Consider the following 22,260-nt stretch of genomic DNA (forward strand, 5'->3'; position numbering starts at 1 on the left):
TGTTGTGAAAAGAATCTTATTTAGTTGTACAAAGTACTTCAGCCAAAATTTGGGAGCCACGTAAGAGAATTATATATATTAGATCAGAAACACATCATTAAAAGGCAGAATGCTTTGGTGTTTTCAAAACAAAGCAAACGTTGCCACCGGCGGAAAAGAAATACAGCCAAAATTTGGGAGCCACGTAAGAGAATTATATATAATAGATGTTTTGTTATAGTATTAAAACGTGGTATTCGCAAAAGAAAGATGATTTACAGCACATTGAGACCTAAAAAGATGTCGGGCTAAACTTTCATCTATTCGGACATGAAATAAAAGCGCGGATGGATTTAGAAGAAAGAACAAGAAATAAAATAATGAAACGAACTGGAATAATAATAATAATGGAAAGAACTGGCATAAATTATTTTAGGAATATCAAAATTTTTAAAAAATTATAAAAACTTTTGTTTTAGAGCCATACAGCGCATCATATTGGATGAAAATTATTTTTACATCATTTGTATTATAATTATTTCTTTATTTTTGAAATTCAGTAAGATAAATTTTGTTTTTCTTTGGAAATTTGAATTATATGTGTTTTAAAATAGTATTAAAATGCAGCATTCACATAACGAATATAGTTTCCAGCATATTAACACCTGAAGAGATATCGGGCTAAACTTTCATCTATCCGGAAATGAAATAAAAGCATGGATGTAATATATTATATACCTCTTATATTATTATATTTTTATATGCTGCTCCTAGATTAACCCCTTAATGGGACCTTTATTTCTAGTAAAGGTAATTCAAAGTATTTTTGGAATTGAAATTGTTTTAAGAACTGTAATTGATATAAAAAAAACCTCATTTAGTTTATAAAAATGCCATTTTTTTGGTGGTAAATATATTTAACATGACCTATTAGGAACTTACCGACTTTTATTTTTCTTTATTTATGAAATAAGTTCCTTAAATGCTACAAACTTCAAAAGGAATTATGTATTTTATAACATTTATACGTTTTTTTAAAAGTGACAAATGATTACCAATTTTATTCAAACTCTCTTCAAGAAAGCTGAAGTTATTGAAAAATGGAAACCTAAATTAAAAGTGGTAAAACGTGATGGTAAGTATATTTACCACGGCCTTCAAAAGGGTTAAGTCAAGAGCAGAGTGAAGGAAAGAGCCGGGATATCTTACCGAGGTTTGAGTAAATTAGCAATAAAGTTTATACGTTGCACTTATTGTAATTTTACACAATCTCTGTGTTTTTGGTATATCTGTGAAGGTATAACATTTAAATTTAATGGTACAATCATTTTGCCTGATTTCTTTTCATGGATGAGTATTTGTATTGATTTTTAAATAAATAACACGTGCTTCTATTCTTAATTTATTCACTTTTGTTAGAAATTCGTATATATAAAGTTGGCAAAGTAAAAAAAAATGGAATAATTTTAGATGGTCGGATATTTATGGAAAACAGAATAAAAAATGCTATTTTTTAGGTAAGTGCACTTTTTTTCCGGTGAATTCTAATTTTTCTTTTATCTGTGAGCGAAAAACAGTGCAAGAATTCAGTTATTTATTCTGTATTAAAAGAAGGTAAATTTTGAGAACGAAAGTTTTGGGGATTCAACCGCATGTTACATTTAGTTTTGTCACCTAAAAACTGCAAGACTTAAAAACATTAGATTACGATGCTTAATTAAGGTGCGTAGAAAAATAGATAGGAAGTACGTTAAAATCTAGAAATTTAATGTTCAATAAGAATTATCTGTTAAACTTGTAGTAGGAACATACAAACCTGATAGCTCTATAATACACAGAAATGATACTATACAGAGTTGAAATTTAATGTGCTAAAAGAGCCATTTCTATTTATAAACTTAAAACGAGTTTTTTATTTTCATTTTACAAGAAATGAATTTAAATTTGATGGAAAATTATTGTAAATTTTTAGTGCTTTTATCTCAGATTTTTTGCTTTACTTAATTTTACATTACATTTGATGTGTTGTACTTCTGTAGAAAACTATGTAAAAAAATGTACTGAGATTTGGATGGAATAAAAATATTGGACAATTTGTTCGAGATTAATTGTTTAACTTGTATAAACCTGCAGACAGCTCTGCATCTCGCAGAAATACAATTACAAATTTAAATTTGACGTTCTAAAAGGTCTATTTTTATTTGTAAACTTAACAGGAACTTTTTTTGTACTGTTGAAATTATAAAATCTTCTCACTGAAAGTTGTTGAAAATCTCACTTTTATTTAAATTTAAAAGTTTTGACATGCAAGGCTTTTGCTTAAAAATAATTATTTACCTATGTCGAGATCTTTATTTTGTAAGTTTGCACTTAAGTTATCAAAAGTAGCAAGAAAAAAAAGGAACAAGAGAGTGACAGATTAATTTTTTACAAACACGTAACATTTATATTGAAATTTATTTTGACATGAAACGTGTAATTAAAAACCTTTTCCAATTTGAACTGTTACAATGATACAAATCTCAAATTATGAGTAGCATATTAAAAAATTATTCTTGAAAAAATTATAAATTTTATTAACAAAATATTTTGTGTAAAATATCTACTTTTAGGGGAAAAAATGATTAATGTAGTCATGGGGGCTGGTGAGTGGAGGTGTAGAGCATCTCATTTATTTAAAAAAAAAAAATGAATCGGAATTTGAGGAAATGAAGATAATGTCTCCCTTTTATTACTTTTTATAAAGCTTTGAAAAAGTGAAATATTTACTTCCTTATATTTGTTTAATCAGTTCACGTCTTTGAGTTTTCACTTTTTTCGTCTTAATTTGCTGATGAAATCGAATAATCTGAAATATGCTGACATAGAGAGAAAGCTACCTTTAAAATACAGAAGTAATCACTCTTTTACTTGTATGGACCTATTAATTTACTTAAGAGAATGATTGAAAGTTTAAGCCCTGTAATGTAGATTTAACTTTTCGAACTATTTCTGTGATTAAAAAGTTTTGGACCCAATTACAAATATCATTTAATAAAGTAAGATTCAATGGGGAAAAAAACTTTTCTTGAAGTTATTCGTATTACAATTTCAATAAACGAAATTATCTTGATTCCAAATTATACAAATAATCACATAATTTAAAACTGTGTAATTTTAAAAGACAAAAATCACGCAATTGGTTAAACAGTTCTTCATAAAAGATAATAGACTTTTTTATAGCTCATTCTGTTAAATCACACTTTTTTTCATGCATCTCTCGCAATAACATTTGTATTTTCCGTTTCACGTAATTATATAAAATAAAAAGAGTAACTAAATATGAAACTGTACATTAAAACATTTATGCATTAAAAATAGTGTCTAAGAAAGAAATAGCACTTAAATAAAATGATGTTCATCATTTTCATTGAAACATAGTTTATAGTGCAAGTTTTCCTTCAATTCATATGCATCCAAATTTCTTGCTTTTCATTTTGAAGCTCAACTTTGCTGTTTGATAATAATAATTCTTTTTCTTTTGGCATGAAATGTTTTCAACATAACCTTTTTGTGGCTTTATCGAAAAGACAAAATCAAAAATCTTATAAAAATCTTCAAAAATCATGCAACAATTGCATATCTTTTTTTTCCAATGTCATTACAGGGAATTATTAAGTCCTAATATGCGTAGAAGGTTCTTGAGGTTGTTTATCCCACAAAAGTTTATACACAGGACATACTTGACGCATTTTAACAATTAATATGTACTCAAGAGAGGCTCTTCAACGCAGCATTGATCATACAGGGTAATTCACAATCACCATCTCTAATATTCATTTTTAGAGTCATTTTCAATATGAAATAAAACAAATATCCATGTATGAGCTCGGAAATTCATATTTAAGTAATAAAAAACGTAAAAATACCATTAAAGTATAACGAGTCCGTATAGCAGGGGTGGCGAACTTTTATGCACCAAAGTGCATTTTTTCTAAAAATTTTTTTAATGAGTTCATAGACATGCGGACAGATAGTTTTGACTTCATGATTATTAGGTAAATAAAAATACTAAATGCTATCAACTGAAAACTCTTTATTTACTACGAAAAAAAATTGCAATGTCTCAGTTATACGCGTAATTCAAGTTAAAGTAACATCAGTGCGACTTATGTTGTTCCAGATTAGATTACAAATAACTTATATTAGGGTTATAACGTTAAAGATGTTAGTTTAAGCAGAGCTGTCAATTCGCTTTTGCTAGTTATTTATTGTTAGCTTGTTTTTTTATGGTTATTAATTGCTTTTTTGGCATTAATTGTTCATTTTTTTGTGAATTTTAATTTAATTGTTAATATGCTTCATAGTAAACTTTGTGATCGGTGGCGTGCCCAAAATATTGGGTCGCGTGCCANTGTAATGTAGATTTAACTTTTAGAACTATTTCTGCGATTAAAATTTTTTGGACCCAATTACAAATATCATTTAATAAAATAAGATTCAATGGGAAAAAACATTTTCTTGAAGTTATTCGTATTACAATTTCAATAAATGAAATTATCTTGATTCTAAATTATACAAATAATCACATAATTTAAAACTGTGTAATTTTAAAAGACAAAAATCACGTAATTGGTTAAACAGCTCTTCATAAAAGATAATAGACTTTTTTTATAGCTCATTCTGTTAAATCATACTTTTTTTCATGCTTCTCTCACAATAACATTTGTATTTTCCGTTTCACGGAATTATATAAAATAAAAATAGTAAATAAATATAAAACAGTACATTGAAACAATTATGCATTAAAAATAGTGTCTAAAAATTCAATAGCACTTAAATAAAATGATGTTCAGCATTTTCATTGAAACATAGTTTATAGCGCAAGTTTTCCGTCAATTCGCATGCATCCAAATTTCTTGCTTTTCATTTCGAAGCTTAACTTTGCTGTTTGATACTGATAATTCTTTTTCTTTTGGCATGACATGTTTTCACATAAAATTTTGTGGCTTTATCGAAGAGACAAAATCTTCAAAAATCGTGCAACAATTGCATATATTTTTTTTTCAATGCCATTACAGGGAATATCAAGCCCTAATATGCATAGAAGGTTCTTGAGGTTGTACATCCCCCAAAAGTGGGTACACGGGACATACTTAACGCTTTTTTAACAATTAATATATACTCAAGAGAGGCTCTTCAACGCAGCATTGAACATACTGGGTAATTCACAATCACCATCTCTAATATTCATTTTCAGAGTCATTTTCAAAAAGAAATAAAACAGATATGCATGTATGAGCTGGCAAACTGGTATTTAAGTAATAAAAAACGTAATGATACTATTGAAGTATAACGAGTTCCTAAAGGAAAGGTGAGATAAAAAAAATCCTGCTTAATTAGAAAAAAATACTGAAATAAGATTAAAAGAGATAATTGAATGTACACTCAAGACTCATCCTGCACACAAATCGGTTTTGCTATTTTTCCTTCCTTAAGAGTAATTCAACAAATTTAGAATTTTTTTCTCACTTAAATGTCAGATTATGCTTTTTTTCACTATAGTTTTGACAAGGATTCTAAAATATATATTTAAGACGATGATTACGGATAGATCTGTAGCGTCAAAACTAATTTATAAAAAAGTTTTAGTTAATTATTCCATGAATTTTTTAATTGAAGTTTGGATCTGAAAGGAGTAGAAAGCCACTCAATAACATCTCCACTACAAAATGAGCCCTAGACTCTTTGAATTGAACTGTGAATTATTTTTTCCCTGATTTTATTCCGGTCTTATTTTTTTTTCACTCAAATATTTTTTTGTTATGAGGCAAGCATTTTTAAACTTAATAATTCTAAAAAGTTAATTCGATAAAATTCGCAAGAGTAAGAGCTTAAACCTTTATCGCATTTTTTAATTGTCAAATTTTGAGACATAAAATGCATAACAAATATCGATACAATGCAAACATCTATTGGCTTTCGTAGACAATGCAAATACACATTACAGAATGTCCCACATTTAAATAGGCGTAGAAATAAACTAAATTGAATGATTAAGTATTTAAGGAATAATGTAAAAGAGTATCCATACCTGTTATCATAGCTTGAGATTGTAACCTGTTATCATAACTTGACGTGTAAAATGTTGCATCTGTTCCCATTGAGTACGTGATTTGTAAATTTTTACTTATCATTTGGACACTTCTTCTCGTGGTATGATGATTGTGTTAGGATTTTTGATTCCTATATTTGTTCTAAGCAATAATTTGGGTAAGTGAATTTCTACAAAGAGATAGTAATTATGTAAAAAGAAAGTTACTGAAATAAAAATAATTTTGAAGATATTTTGAAAATAAGAATTATTTTTAATAAAAATAATTTTGTTAATAATTTGAAAATAAGAATTATTTTATATTTACAAAACATTTCATAATAAATAAAGTCTTATATTAAAAAATTTGATTTGTCAAGAACTATTCGACTGATTTCTTTCAAATTTTGCATATTGTCATCTAAAATTACATACTTTAAAATTATTTAAAAATTTGTATACCTTACATTTTAATAATTTTTTGACCGTTACTGAATAAATTATTAATAATGATAAATAAATAAATAATAATGATAAATAAATTATTAATAATTTTTATGCATGGAATTATCTTCAGATAAACGAATTTAATCATTGAGTGCAAAATTGTTTCAATTCGATTTAAAATTTCTCGATATATGACTAAATACACAAAAACTGAAATTAACAATAAAAGGCCCACATTTTTGACAGTTCTTTTGCAGAAGCTATTGGGACAATATTTTTCAGATTGCAACTAACCCCATATTTTAATGATTAAAAACTCAAACAAGCAGAAAAAAAATTTTGTTTCAGAGAAAGTACGTTTTTTTTCTGTTTCTGTAACTTAACAAATAATTAGCTTTAATTAATTAACATGTTTGAGTCACCCATTTGAACCATTCGATTGGCATTTGGTTTGAAGTACATATTCGCCTATTTCGGAAGAAAATTTTTTTCGACGCAATGATGTTTATAATTAACAAAGGGAAAAAAAAACAATTTTGTCATCAAAAATCGGGAGCTATTGTTATTCCTAATTTTGTTTAGTTTTTATAAATTTTATGAGTTTGTGTAAGAATGAAGGACTTGGAAGTGTTGTATCTTCAAACACTGAAATTTATAATTGTGTTGATAGGGAAATTCTATGAATCACTTGTTTCAAATATCTCCATCTGACATTGAAAAGCATATAAATAGAATGAATTGCAAATAAATCAATGGTTTTACAGGATGAATGCGTTGCATACATTTTAAACTTTAGAATAATCACCATCAGCCATACAAAACTGTAGATTTAAATACATTAGTATCCAATGAGAGAGCGAAGCAATCTGAAATGAACTGTAGAAGTAGATGTGTGGGGTTGGAGATTTCAGAGAACAGGGAAGTGGGGTTAATTAGAGCGTTTTATATTATTTAAGAAATATGCAAACGTTCAAAAAATATGTTCTAAACTGTTGAATTACCAATAGTTAATTTATTTTATTTTTTAGTTATTGCTGAAGAATTCTACTGTAGGGATATCTATGAATACGACGCAAGAACAACTGGAGAAATCAAAAGTCCTTTTTACGACGATGGAGCTTACCCTAACAGACTTTGGTGCCAGTACAAGATTACAGCTCCGGAGGGACATGTTAGTGAATAATTTTTTTAATGAGTATCACGATTTTTCTTCATTCGTACCACGTAACGATATGTCGTTATTTTACGCAGACATTAGAATAAAAAAAATCCAAAACAAAAAAATAATAAATAAAGCTTTTTGAAAATCTATAAATATTTCTCTCATGATAAATTAGGATATTTCTCTAATTATTGCAACTTAACATAATATTGTTAAGACTTTTAAAATTAATAGTAATAAAATAAAACTCACTTCTGTAATGTTCAATTATCATTTCCTATTCGGAAGTTTTTTTTCTTCTCCAAAGCCATTTTTTTTAAAAATTTGAAGAAAGGAAGTCAAATTAAAGGAGAAAAAATAAATGTAATAAACACTAGAAAACTATAGAAGTAAACAAGTTTTAGCCAGAAGCCAGTGTCTTGCCAGATATTTTAATTTTGCTGAACATCCAAATCCGTCACCGATCCGCCCACTTCGGTGACGAGCTCGTCATCAGTGGTGACCCCCAGTCAAAGAATATAGAGGAGGACCCCTCAATACCCTTTTTTAGGGGGGAACCTTTTTTTATTATTGAACTCAACATTTACTTGAATGAAAGACTGTGTTTTTATCATATTATTAAAGATTTCAGCTAAAACGAACTTTCTATTTCATTGTGTTTTTTTAATAGGGTAATGAAGTTTTTATAAATCAGTTAGGTAAAAATTCTAAATGCTAGGAATAGTCGTAAGGAAACCGTTAACTACTGTTCATAGTAGATTTAGAAGTGTTCTAATAAAACAATTAATGTCCTTTTTATTGTGCATGTAGATGATAAAGCTGACTTTCAAGGATTTGGACATTGATCCAACTGGTAGTTGTGGTTTTGACGGTCTAGCCGTGTATGGAAAAAATCAAGAAGTGAAACTGGGAGTTTTTTGCGGCAAACAACTTCCTCAGCCTATTCTCTCAATTCCTGGAGAGAGTGAAATGCAGCTTCTTTTCACGTCAGACGAAATGGGATCTGCCAGAGGATTTCGAATACAGTATGAGTCTGCTCCCCAATTACGTAAGTTACGAGTCGAGTTTCACTAAAATCGAGAGACTAAGTGCTTTTATGCAGCCTTCTGAACGCTCGCGAATGTTTGTTCAGTGTAAAGAACAGTGCTTTTAGCTGGGATGGTAAAATTAAAAAATTGGTAAAAAAATGCAGGAAATTAAAAATAAGTGGTACAATTGAAAGAATGTTAAAATTGTTTATCCAGAAAGGAAAATGGAATTAAATAAATCATAAAAAAATTAAATTAATAATAAAGTAAAATAAAACTTATTTGTTTAAACTAGAAAAAAAAAACTTCAAAATATATTTTTTAAGCAATCCGAAATTTCATTTGAAACTGAAGTATTTAAATATCTCAAGCAATATTTAGAAGGGGAAGAAACAAAATATATTTCGAAATTAGAGTCACTAAGTAGGGAGGCGACATGCAAACAACAAAATCATTAATTGCCTGATAAATTTTAAGGTATTCCTATTAATTACTTTTCCGCTCCCTTCTTTACATTCGGACAATCAAATCAGTTTTGAAGTTATATCTCCTTATTAGTGGTGCATCAATATTCTAGAGCATTTTTCGTTTTCCTCATTTAATTTATGACATCCAATGTGTACTTTTTTTTACTTAATTTTTTGTCAAGAATACTAAAAATGTATTTTAAGTGTCGTGAATATGGAACGCTCTGCACATCAATAATGCTTCATGTGTACAATGATGAAGGGAAATCTGAGCTGTGCTGGTTAAAATATAATTGTATAATGTCAGAACTTATTATGTACGAATTATAAGTGTATAAATTCATTTATCGGAAAACAAAATGGTTTCCATATTCAATGTTTATGTTTGCGGAATAGATAATTATTCATTTGAGTTTTTTCATTTATAATTTTTTTTCTCAATTTAATATGAAAGTTGAGTCTAAATAAAAGTAATGATAAAAATCTAAGGTTATTCTCATTAATTAAGAGTGGTTATTTTCAATGTTTATTAATATAAATTTTAAATATTTAATTTACTAAAAGTACAATTTTGATAGTTAAGAAAAAGGATAAAATTTAGCTTCCACTTTGGACTTAATGTTGCAGAAACACAGCTTTTAAGCATAAGCCTATTAAAAATACCTCAACAAAATCTGGTGCTAAACTTTTTCATTATCACACATTCATATCAGCTTGAAGCTGTCTTTAAATTTTTTGCATCAATTTGTTTGTTAACCCTTAAATACGCGAATTTTTATTATTAATAAATAATGTTTGAAATCAACTTGGAACAGTGTGTAATTATTCAGGAAAACACACAAAAAAAAATCACATCAGAATTATTTTTTACATTTCATAAAAACGCATTGGCATCGTATTTCTATGTCATCACGAACAATCCCGCCTTGAGTTTTGAAAATCTACTGCGAATAAAAATAGAATATTTCAAACCGAAATTTTCATATAAATAATCGTTTTCAAACATAATTATTTTATATAAATAACCATAATTAGTAACACCCACTCAAATGAAATTGTACTCAGAGAATCAGCCAAGAATGAAAACTTCTCCAGGTAAAGAAATCAACTGTAGAAGATTCCAGTTGCATTTGGAAATGATAAAATAGCTTTGGTAAAATTAAAATATAAAAAAAACTCTGCAAAAAAGGTTGCCATATAAAGAAATATGAAGTTTTAAACATACGATACATATCTATATAGCTATGCATTTAAGGGTAAAATCGCAATAAATTTCATCAAATACTTTCAATATTATTTTCACATTTACAACTTATTATTTCAGTGTTTAATATTATGGAGTACTGATTTTGCCAAATCTAAGCACCTCTACTAACCTCTATGAAAATTGAGATGAAAAAGTCGATTAAGAATTAAATTATTTTTTATGAGACTTATGAATACTTTTATTTCTTCAGAGTTGTGTGCAACGAATGAAGGTGTATGCAGAAATCGTAGATGTTATCGCCTCGACAAGAAGTGTGATGGCGTAGACGATTGCGGTGATGGTACAGATGAAGAAAAATGTGGTAGTTGCTTAATTTATTTTAAAGTCATACAGTTTTGATAAAATTGTGCTGTATTTTATAAACTAGGCAGATCAGCATAAAGCATTTTTCGCTACATTCTCACTACTTTAACTTACTCCAAAAGTAATATTTAAGTATAGATAAAATATATTTCAACCGCTCAGTTAAAAAGTATTAAATTTTGTTCAATATTTCAATTCGCGAAACAATATTCATATTCAGTACTTGTAATCTTTTATTCAGTGCTTTAAGACAGAATTATGGCTTATAAACAGTCATACTAAGGCATGACACTGATAAATAACTATTCTCTATGGCGTAAACATTAATTTATCAGTGTCAGACGCGTGCAGAAACAACACGCGTGCCAGAAACATATTCTGAGGTTCACATAAGTATTCGAAAGTTAAAGAAATATCATATGTATGTATTTTTAAGCAGTGTACTTTTCAGTATTTTTAAGCTATGCATTTTATTCATGTTTCTGTGTAAGGTAAACCCATTGCACTGCCATCTAACAATTGTGGCGCAACACCCATACCACCAGACACTATGTACGGCTCTCCTGATCGCCAAGTGGGAGGAGTTGAAGCCGTACCAAACAGTTGGCCCTGGCAAGTTTCCTTACAGCATAGCAATAAAAAAGAGCCTAATGACCATTTCTGTGGAGGTTCTCTTATAAGTCCACAGTGGGTAGTTACTGCTGCTCATTGCGTGGTATGGTAAGTTCTTTTTGAATTAATGACGCTATACAAATTTTAAATCTTAAGCGTCTAATTATTATGTCTGTAATGCAGATACGTAGCTAGGGCTTACAGTACCCGGGGACAAACTCTGCTTCCCCCTCCTCTTCTAATAATTTATCAGATTAATAAGGGACTTTTCGGAAAATAGTAAGTTTTAGTTTTTAAGTAATTTTTTAAACAGTCAGATCTCTTAAGTGTTAGTTTTATTTTATAGTGGTGATTGACTTAACCGAAACGATATTTTTTTGTTTGTTTGTGATTTGAGTATCACTCATTCTTGTCAAATATCCTGCTCATTTTATCCCTTGAATAGTAATATACTTTATAATGTCGGGATCTTTAACAATCTATTTGTTCTAAATCAGTCCTTTTTCTCCATTGAGTTTCATCACTTTTTATTCCTCCAAAATTGCCTCTTATGATCTTTCTCTCAAATATCGCAAAAGTTTCCTTCTCGTTTTCAGTCATGGTCCCTGTGATAATGATTCATAGAAATGATTCAGTCATTTTATGATGATTATTACTGTAAAGATTACGGTATATCAGGTTTTTTTCTGTAACCTGTTCCGCTAAAAATGGATTTTCCTGTAAAAAGTACCGGCGCCCTGATTGCCGGTACTTTTTATCGTAATTTGATCAGGAATGTTTTGCAGTGAAGTGAGCTTTATTACAAGACCCATTGCGAATAACACTTTACTTCTATTAAAAACAGGTGATTTTAACACAATCACGACTTATTGATCTAATAATATGCCATATAATTGTAAATTATTGCACCAATGTTGTTAGTACAGAATTGGTTCCACAACTTTAACTACCACTTCGATCGGGGAAAAAACAATTTTTCTAAGTTACCATGTCATACATTCTCAAAAACCATGCTTTGTCATTAATTCTTAATTAATTTTTGACTGTTGTAAAAACGTGTAAATTAATTTTTGTCTGAGAGATTAATTAGCATCAATGCGAAAAGTTTTAATATTACTGTAGAATTTTAAATAGTTTTTAGCAACTATAATTAGCGTTACAAACGTTGAATGAACACAGTTTCTTATAAAATGCATTTTAAAGTAAATATAACTTAATAAAAGAGAAATTTCAGTAATTTGCCTTTTCATAATTGTAAAAGGGTGACTATATATATTTTTGTCATAAAATATTGCATATTGAGGTAAGATTATAGAATTCAATCATATTGCAATAATGAATAATGTTTTCGTGTTCAGTTATAAGTAACCAATATCAAAAACATAATAAAACAAAGCATAAAATTAGGAAGGAATTAAATATTACGTATAAATATCCTTAAATAAGGATAATTAAATTGCAGGTAAACACTGCATACTTATTTTATAACTTGAAGATCATATTTTCTGTCCTATGAGAATGCCCGAGAAGACAATTATCCTTTTATGATAAATGAGTAAATTTATAAATTAAAGAGAATGAAAAGATAAACAAAGTTACGTGATATATCATAAGAACTGCTTCTCAATTATTCAAAAATTCAAATAAAATATATATTTCTAATTATAAAAACTGACACTGTTAAATTATGTTTTGCAGGAAGTCTGATCCAAAAGAATTGAAAATAGTTCTAGGGAGTCATAACAAGTACACTCGAACAGAATATGAAACCGTTCGATATGCTGAAAAGATTATATCTTATCCTGATTTGGAGGGAGACAGGGTAATGACTTATAAATTATCAAGATTTATTTTTATTATTCCTTGAAAAATTCCATGTACTGTTATTCTGATCAGCAGAATCCGAAATTTTTGTTAAAAAGCATATCGTAAAGTGAAAATAATTTTTTTTAAATAATTTTTCAGTAGTATGAGTGTATAAGTAAAATATAAATTTAGACTAATGAAATAGACCATATCATAGCCATATTCTCAGTAGTTCTTTTTTCAAATACTGCAAAAAATGTCGAATAAAAATGTATGAAATGAAATAATACAAAAATCTTGCATTCGTTTGATTACCTTTTGCGTATTACAGTTTGTACTTTAAAAGATATTTAATATGCTACGTTTGTTTTAATATTTTTTTCAGTTGAGAGAAGCGTCAATAACTTTGCACGATATAACTTTAATAAAATTGAATGCCCCAGTTGCTTTTAATGATGGAATCCAACCAGCCTGCTTGCCACAACTCGGATGGGAGGTAAAATCAGGAATGAGCTGCTACTCTTCTGGCTGGGGAGAAACCAGAGGTAAGACATCTTGTATCACCTATTCTTAGATAAAAGTTTAGTTACATAAAAGATAGCAAAATATCCTGAATAATCCTAGTACATAAACAAAAACTAAAGACAGATTAGAGACATCATGTATTTAATTGTTTTGGGGATTTATTTAATCATTTGTCTGCTAGCTAAAAAATTATAATAGAACTAAAGATTTACTGAACGTCTTATTGAACGTCCTAGTTGTTGATCGCAAGTTTTCTGAACTACTGTAGGTGAGTTTCCCTAGCTTTTATTCCTTCATTTTTTGTAGTAACGGAACGAGGGAACGGAGTGAGTTGAACATTTTCCCCACTTCCTAAAAGCTTTCACACACACACACACACGCACGCGCACACACACATATATATATATCATTTGATATGGCTAATCTATATATAAATATAGATTAGCCATATCAGGATTTGTCTGAATAATGAGCTGCAACGGAACCTTCCCAGGCAACACCTGAAGTACCGATGTTATAAGCTATATGATGTCTATAAGCCCTATGTTCAATAGTGGTATTCTTTAGATCTTTTTAAGTTTATTAATTATTCTGACCCGATTTTTGAACCATACTTCAGACCCTTAAGAAATGATTTTACTTAAACTGTTATACTGTTTTAACTATACGGTATCTGATAAATAAAACATAAAATTTAAATTGCAGGATCTGGATTTGACGATGTTCTGAAACAAACTGAACAAGTAGTGCAAGGTGAAGACACATGCAAAAATGTTTTCCGTCCACCAGTACAAATCTGCGTTCACAAAATAAATAACTCCCCATGCCACGTAAGATTTTATTAATTTCTCTAAGCATGCTTTCATAAATTTTAACAATAGCAAAATAATTTTTAGTACTTATTTCTGTACAATTCATTTCGTAATAACTACAGATTAAACACATTTACGAAAACTAATTTTTTTTCACTTACGAAGTTTTTAAATTTTTGAATTTTAATTTATACGAATATGTTTCAAATCTTTTAAATCTCCAAAAAAGGATAGGGAATATTTTGTATTTTATAGATTAAAGCAATAAAAAGAACGTGAACAAAACGCAGATGAAAGTATAAATTTGGACATACTTAAGTTTTGATTCTATAAATAATAACCTTTCTCAGTATCTAAGCTCTAAATTCACTAAGAGTCTTGTGTAATCTCATTGTTTTAACGCTTTTGGTGTTCTGATACAAAGGAAGGTTCATGATTATAGAGCCGAAATTATAGTATGCCCACTTCTGTACTTTCATTTGTGCTTTATGCACATTGTTTTTATTGCGTTAACCTTTAATTAATAGATATTTAGACGAGTTTAGATTGTTTTAACAGCACGATTAGATTTTTTACAAGCTAAATTATACGTTTAAAGCTTTCATTTAATTTCAAATGAAAAAAGTTAACTATACACTTGATGCCAAATGTTTTAATTCTTAAAATTTTTTCTTATTTTTTCGATTTTTATATTTTCTATTCTTATATTCATAGATCTTTATATTTCTTAAAAAAAAACAACTTAAAGATACTTAAATTGTGTAAAACAAAGGTTGTAACTAAAATTTAGAAAACTAAATTTTTTTTCTCTTTAGAAATTTTTTAGTGTATTAATTAGTCTTTAAATTGTAGTGCTAGTATTAGAATATTTCATTCAAATATCATGATAGGACGAAAATAAATATGGAAAAAAAGAAGGAAATGAGAAATTTGAAACACGTGTTTTCTGAAATGAGCGTGTCTTAATTAGTGACATAGCTTCAATCGTCAAATTTTATTATTTTAGGGTGACAGTGGTGGACCCCTTTCTTGTAAACTAGGAGATAAATGGTTTCTGATGGGAGCTGTAAGCTATGCCAGTGCCACCAATTTCATGGGCGGCCTCTGCGGATTGCCAGAAAATAGAGTTGTGTTTGCTGCAACAGCTGACAAAGCGGATTGGATAAAAAACATCATTAATAAATATAACTAAATACATTTCGAGTGTGTATCAGATGGACAAATAAAACATTTTCTTATATATGCGTAGTTTAAAATATTGAACTAGTTTACCTTAACTGGACCTGAAAATTTAAATTTACACTTACTTACCGGTAGGCGCTAATAACTCAGCAGCCATATTTTCTTTAAGCCTAATGAGTCTATGACTGATGTCGATAGGTTCTTTTAATTTTAAAGTCACATTTAGCAGCTTTTTTTTGCTGGGAATAAATTATATTTTTTAAAAAGTCATATTAGAAATAATCTACGGCTATAAGAAGTTAATCAATCAATAAAATAATATGATTAAAAAAATAGTTTGAGTGTGAAAATTTAGTTACACACACTGACTTTAACGAACTTAATTTAAAAAGAGGAGGCAGAATATACAGTTTTGAAATATGTGAGTAGTTAAAGAATTCTCATTCTACATAAACCTTTCAATTACAAATTGATGTATTCTGACGGTTCAAAATTTTTAATGGAAACATTGAAGGGTTTAATAAAAATTCTGTTTTCCAGAATATTTCTGCATTGATTTATTTTTATCATTAAACCATTTTCAGAAGGAAAAAAAACTATTGGAAAAAGTGACCGACTGTCTCATTAATTTAATGCGCCACTTTTTTTTATTAATTCGCCACATGTCGAGTTATTATTTTCAGGTCTAACGGTAACTAACTAATCAAATACTTTGAACTCGACAATCTTGAATGTCTCAAAGTTCACTCCGAATTTTATCTATAAATATATCTAGTCTTATATACAGGTTTATATCATTGCAACAATAAGTAATATTGATTCAAACTGGTTTCTTACTGATGAAATTTTTTTTAAGTATCTTAAATACATCGGTAGAAAAATGGACTTTTCTATCTTGTTATAAGGTAATTGCATGTATAGAACAAATACTGATTTACTGTAACGAGCAATTCCTTTAGTATAAATGCAAAAAATGATTTGAATACAAACATTGTATATTTNTACTAATAGATAGTAATATTACTATAGTTATAGTAGCATAATAATAAAAGCAGTATAGTAGTTGTATTAGTATAGTAATAATAGATAGTAATAATAGCACCAGAGTAAGCAAACAGAATTCCTTTTAGTACATATATGTTAAGTGAATAATTTTAACTTTAGTAGAAAAACTGTTTTCTGCCAAGAAAAGACAATTATTGCGAAGCAATCATCGGGATCATCATGAATTGTTGGTCAATGAGAATGAAAATTTTCTTGATGATTAACCATGATAGTATTAAAGTAGCATTTTCCATCATGAAATGAGGAAATTTTATTGGTATATCTAAAACCATGAACCCATAATGAAAAATGTTGTATGAAAGTGTGGTGATTAGGTTAACTATATTAAATAAATTGATTCAATAAAAATTAACTATCAACACAGTTTAATAATAATAAAAAATAAAATAAATTATATTAAGTTACAACATAGAAAAACAAATAGGATTAGCAACAGCAGCATTTCAAAAAAGATGTAAGTCCATCGGTCAGCAAGATAGAATGAATGTTTTTCAATTTACCTGTTGCCATTTCTTGAAACTAAGGTTTTAACACAGAGATGTTGCCCTCTTATAGAAAAGTCATTTCCTAGAGTGGAAAGTTTTGTACTGCCACCTGGCGAGCAAAGTTCATCGCCATCTGGTGAGAAGGTGGTTCACCACAAAGGTGAGCATCAAATGATGTTGGACCATCATGAATCGCATTGAAACCAAAGTCAAAATTTTTTGATGGGACCATCAAGAATTTTAACTCGGGAATAGTCTCATCAAGCTCACATGGATATATCAGCAATAAACTTGCAAGAGAGGTTTGTGCTGTATGGCACACCACTACAACTAAATCTTTTAAAATCATCTATCCACAAAGAGCTCTATGTTGTTGCTTCAAAATGTGTTTTTTAAAAAAAAAAACCATAATTTGATAGTTTTCCCAGTTAGCCATTAAGTTCTTTAAGGATGTTTGTAACCGGTTTGTAACTGATCATTGAGCTTTAAAGCTCAATGAGAACAAATCTGACTTTTATAAGTAGAATGAAGAAATTTCAATTTCACATACATTTCTATAATAATTCGCTATCTCCTCCTGTTTCTTCTTTTTTTTCAAAAAAAATTGTTTCTTGATAATTGGGGTACACGGTATCTGATAAATAAAACATAAAATTTAAATTGCAGGATCTGGATTTGATGATGTTCTGAAACAAACTGTACAAGTAGTGCAGGGTGAAGACACATGCAAAAATGTTTTCCGTCCACCAGTACAAATCTGCGTTCACAAAATAAACAACTCCCCATGCCACGTAAGATTTTATTAAGTTCTCTAAGCATGCTTTCATAAATTTTAACAACAACAAAATAATTTTAATATTTATATCTGTACAATTCCTTTCGTAATAACCACAGATTAAACACATTTACGAAAAAAAATATTTTTTTCTCTTACGAAGTTTTTAATTTTTTGAATTTTAATTTTTAAGAACTTGTTTCAAATCTTTTAAATCTCCAAAAAAGATTAGGAATATGTATGGATTAAAGTGTATTTTATGGATGTATTTTATGGATTAAAGTGATGTATGTATTTGTATGGATGTATTTTATGGATTAAAGTGATAAAAACAACGTGAACAAAACGCAGATGAAAGTATAAGTGTGGACATACTAAAGTTTCGGTTCTATAAATAAGAACCTTTCTCAGTATCTAATCACTAAATTCACTAAGAGTCTAGTGTAATTTCTGTTTTAACACTTTTGGTGTTTTGATACAGAGGAAGGTTCTTGTTTATAGAACCGAAACTAAAATATGCCTATTTCTGTACTTTCATTTGTGCTTTATTCACATTGTTTTTATTGCGTTTACCTTTAATTAATAGATATTTAGACGATTTTAGACTTTTGTAACAGCTCGATTAGATTTCTTACAAGCTAAATTATACGTTTAAAGCTCTCATATAAATTTTAAATGAAAAAAAAACTCTACACATGATGCCAAAGCTGTAATTCTTAACATTTTTTCCTATTTTTTCTATTCATATATTTTCCATACTTATATTCCTTATATACTATCCTTATATTTTTGAGAAAAATAAACAAACTTAAGGATGCTTAAAATGTGTAAAATAAAGGTTGTAACTAAAATTTAGAAAACTGATTTTTTTTCCTTTTTTAGAAATTTTTTTGGTGTATAAATTATGTCTTTAAAATTCAGTGCAAGTATTAGAATATTTAATTGAAATATCTTGCTAGGACGAGAATAAATGCAGAAAAAAGAAGGGAATGAGAAATTTGAAACACGTGTTTTCTGAAATAAGTGTGCTTTAATTAGTGACATAGCTTCAATCGTCAAATTTTATTATTTTAGGGTGACAGTGGTGGACCACTTTCTTGTAAACTGGGAGATAAATGGTTTCTGATGGGAGCTGTAAGCTATGCCAGTGCCACCAATTTCATGGGCGGCCTCTGCGGATTGCCAGAAAACAGAGTTGTGTTTGCTGCAACAGCTGACAAAGCTGATTGGATTAAAAACATTATTAATAAATATAACTAAATACATTTTGAATGGATATCAGACAGTCAAATAAAATATTTTCTTATTTATGCGCATTTTAAAAAATTTAAGTGGCTCTAATAACTAGACACTAATAACTTAGAAGCCACATTTTCTTTAAGCCTAATGAGTCTATGACTGATGTCGATAGGTTCTTTTAATTTTAAAGCCACACTTAGCAGGTTTTTTTTTGTTGCTAGGATTAAATTATATTTTAAAAAAATCATATTAGAAATAATCTACGGCTATAAAAAGTTAATTAATCAATAAAATATTACGATTAAAAAATTAGTTAGTAAGTCAAAATTTAGTCAAGCATGCTGGCTTCAGTGAACTTAATTTTAAAATATTTCAGGAGGAAAAATAAACAATTTTGAAATAAATAAAGTTAATAAAGTTAAAAGAATAGTTAAAGAATTCTCATTCTACATGATTCTTTCAATTACAAACTGATGGATTCTGACTGTTCAAAATTTTTAATGGAAACATTGAAGGGTTTAATAAAAATTCTGTTTTCCAGAATATTTCTGCATTGATTTATTTTTATCATTAAACCATTTTCAGAAGGAAAAAAAACTATTGGAAAAAGTGACCGACTGTCTCATTAATTTAATGCGCCACTTTTTTTTATTAATTCGCCACATGTCGAGTTATTATTTTCAGGTCTAACGGTAACTAACTAATCAAATACTTTGAACTCGACAATCTTGAATGTCTCAAAGTTCACTCCGAATTTTATCTATAAATATATCTAGTCTTATATACAGGTTTATATCATTGCAACAATAAGTAATATTGATTCAAACTGGTTTCTTACTGATGAAATTTTTTTTAAGTATCTTAAATACATCGGTAGAAAAATGGACTTTTCTATCTTGTTATAAGGTAATTGCATGTATAGAACAAATACTGATTTACTGTAACGAGCAATTCCTTTAGTATAAATGCAAAAAATGATTTGAATACAAACATTGTATATTTGTACTTGAAATAATATTACATTTGAATGGATATGTTTTAACAATAAAATTTGACTTCAAAAGGTTGTTTTTCTATTCTATTTACAATGCTACACGAAGATAATTTTTCATTAAAACAAATAGTCACTCAATAATCAATGTTATGAGCAATGGAAACCGCCAGCACCGTAATTATTTCAATATGACTTAGTAATAGTTTACAATCCACAATTAAAAAATAAACCAAATGAACTAAGAACCAATCACATAGAGAAGAAAAAAAAAGAATGCAGTAATCTGAAGTTGACGCCAAAGAATATCATGGTAACTAGAAATGGGGTTTCAGCGATATTATACAAAATTTATCGCCAAACTGAGGCGCCCGAGATTCTTCCCCTTGACCTGTATTAAGCTTACTAACTGACTTATAACTTCGTTAAGTAACTGTGAAAAACTTTCTAAGATAATAGGTACTATGATTATCCCCCCCTATCTTAGCCCCCCTTCGCTATGAAAGTGACAAGTACAGGAGAAAATTACCTGATGGTGGTAAAATTTAAATATTATGAGTTGACCTAGATGATACTGAAAACAATGAATCTTCATTCGCGATCGCAACGCTTGAGTACGCCCTCTAGCGAAACCTTACAAAGTTAAATTTGACGTACTGAAAGACCTATTTTTATTTTTAAACTTCACAGGAACTTTTTGTGTCGTGTTGAAATTATAAAATCTTCTCATTGAAAGTTGTTGAAAAATAAATCTCATTTTTATTTAAATTAAAAAGTTTTGACTTGCAAGGCTTTTGTTTAAAAATAATTATGTACAGATCATTATTTTGTAAGTTTGCATTAAGTTGTCGAAAGAAGAAAAAAAAAAGAACAAGAGAGTGAGAGATTATTTGTTGCCATACACGTGAAGCAATTTGAACTGTTACAATGATACAAATCTCAAATTATGAGTAGCATATTAACAAATGTTTTTAAAAAAAATTATAAATTTTATTAACAAAATATTTGTGTGTGAAATATCTACTTTTAAACGAAAAAATGATTAAGGCAGTCATGGGGGCTGGTGAATGGAGGTGTAGAGCATTTCATTTATTTAAAAATAAATAAATCTGAATTTGAGGAAATGAAGATAATGTCTCACTTTTATTACTTTTTATAAAGCTTTAATGGAGTGAAATATTTACTTCCTTAGACTTGTTTAATCAGTTCACGTCTTTGCGTTTTCTTTTTTTTCGTCTTAATATGCTGATGAAATCAAATAATCTGAAATATGCTAACATAGACAGAAAATTACGTTTAAAATACAGAAGTTATCGCTTTTTGACTAGTAGAGACCTATTAATTTGCTTAAGAGAATGGTTGAAAGTTTAAGCTCTGCAATGTAGATTTAACTTCTAAAACTATTTCCATGATTAAATTGTTTTGGACACGATTACAAATGCTATGATTTAATAAAATAAGATTCAAAGGAAAAAAAAATTTTTTGAAGTTATTCGTATTGCAATTTAAATAAACGAAATTATTTTGATTCTAAATTATACAAATAATCACATAATTTAAAGCAGTGCATTTTTAAAAGACAAAATCGCGCAATTGGTTAAACAGTTCTTCATAAAAGATAATGGATAGCTCATTCTGTTAAATCACCCTTTTTTTATGCCTCTCCCACAATAACATTTATATTTTCTATTTCAAAGAATTATATAAAATAAGAATAGTAAATAAATATAAAATAGTACATTAAAACAATTATGCATTAAAAATAGCGTCTAAAAAGGCTATAGCACTTAAATAAAATAATGTTCAGCATTTTCAGTGAAATATAGTTTATAGTGCAAGTTTTCCTTCAATTCGCGCGCATTCAAATTTCTTGCTTTTCATTTTGAAGCTTAACTTTGCTGTTTAATACTAATAATTCTTTTTCTTTTGGCATGAAATGTTTTCAACACCACATTTTTGTGGCTTTATCGAAAAGATAAAATCAAAAATCTTGTAGAAATCTTCAAAAATCGTGCAACAATTGCATAACTTTTTTTTCAACG

The 22,260-nt window shown here is 28.5% G+C and overlaps 2 protein-coding genes across 3 annotated transcripts in view; both read left to right on the forward strand.

Moving 5' to 3' along the window:
• Positions 1-22,260, forward strand: part of LOC107445558 (chymotrypsin B-like) — an 83,848-nt gene that overhangs the window by 17,261 nt on the left and 44,327 nt on the right. The window lies entirely within an intron of this gene.
• LOC107452919 (chymotrypsin B-like) lies at positions 6,100-20,293 on the forward strand. Of its 2 annotated transcripts, none has more exons than XM_071183620.1 (9): positions 6,100-6,231; positions 7,528-7,670; positions 8,472-8,709; positions 10,614-10,724; positions 11,218-11,446; positions 13,037-13,160; positions 13,530-13,689; positions 17,880-18,004; positions 19,063-20,293. In XM_071183620.1, the coding sequence occupies exons 1-9, from the start codon at positions 6,177-6,179 to the stop codon at positions 19,246-19,248; spliced, it is 1,371 nt and encodes a 456-aa protein (XP_071039721.1). In that variant the 5' UTR covers positions 6,100-6,176; the 3' UTR covers positions 19,249-20,293. The 2 variants fall into 2 exon arrangements, with proteins under 2 accessions (XP_071039721.1, XP_071039720.1); XM_071183619.1 differs by lacking the exons at positions 17,880-18,004; positions 19,063-20,293 and adding exons at positions 14,375-14,499; positions 15,488-15,721.

This window comes from Parasteatoda tepidariorum, chromosome 7 (genome assembly GCF_043381705.1).
Source record: "Parasteatoda tepidariorum isolate YZ-2023 chromosome 7, CAS_Ptep_4.0, whole genome shotgun sequence".
NCBI lineage: Eukaryota > Metazoa > Arthropoda > Arachnida > Araneae > Theridiidae > Parasteatoda > Parasteatoda tepidariorum.

Coding starts and splice junctions, on each gene's coding strand:
- LOC107452919 (XM_071183620.1), top strand. CDS start 6,177: ATGATGATTGTGTTAGGATTTTTGATTCCTATATTTGTTCTAAGCAAT. Junction 6,232..7,527: donor TGTTCTAAGCAATAATTTGG/GTAAGTGAATTT, acceptor TTTATTTTTTAG/TTATTGCTGAAGAATTCTAC. Junction 13,690..17,879: donor TGGCTGGGGAGAAACCAGAG/GTAAGACATCTT, acceptor TTTAAATTGCAG/GATCTGGATTTGATGATGTT.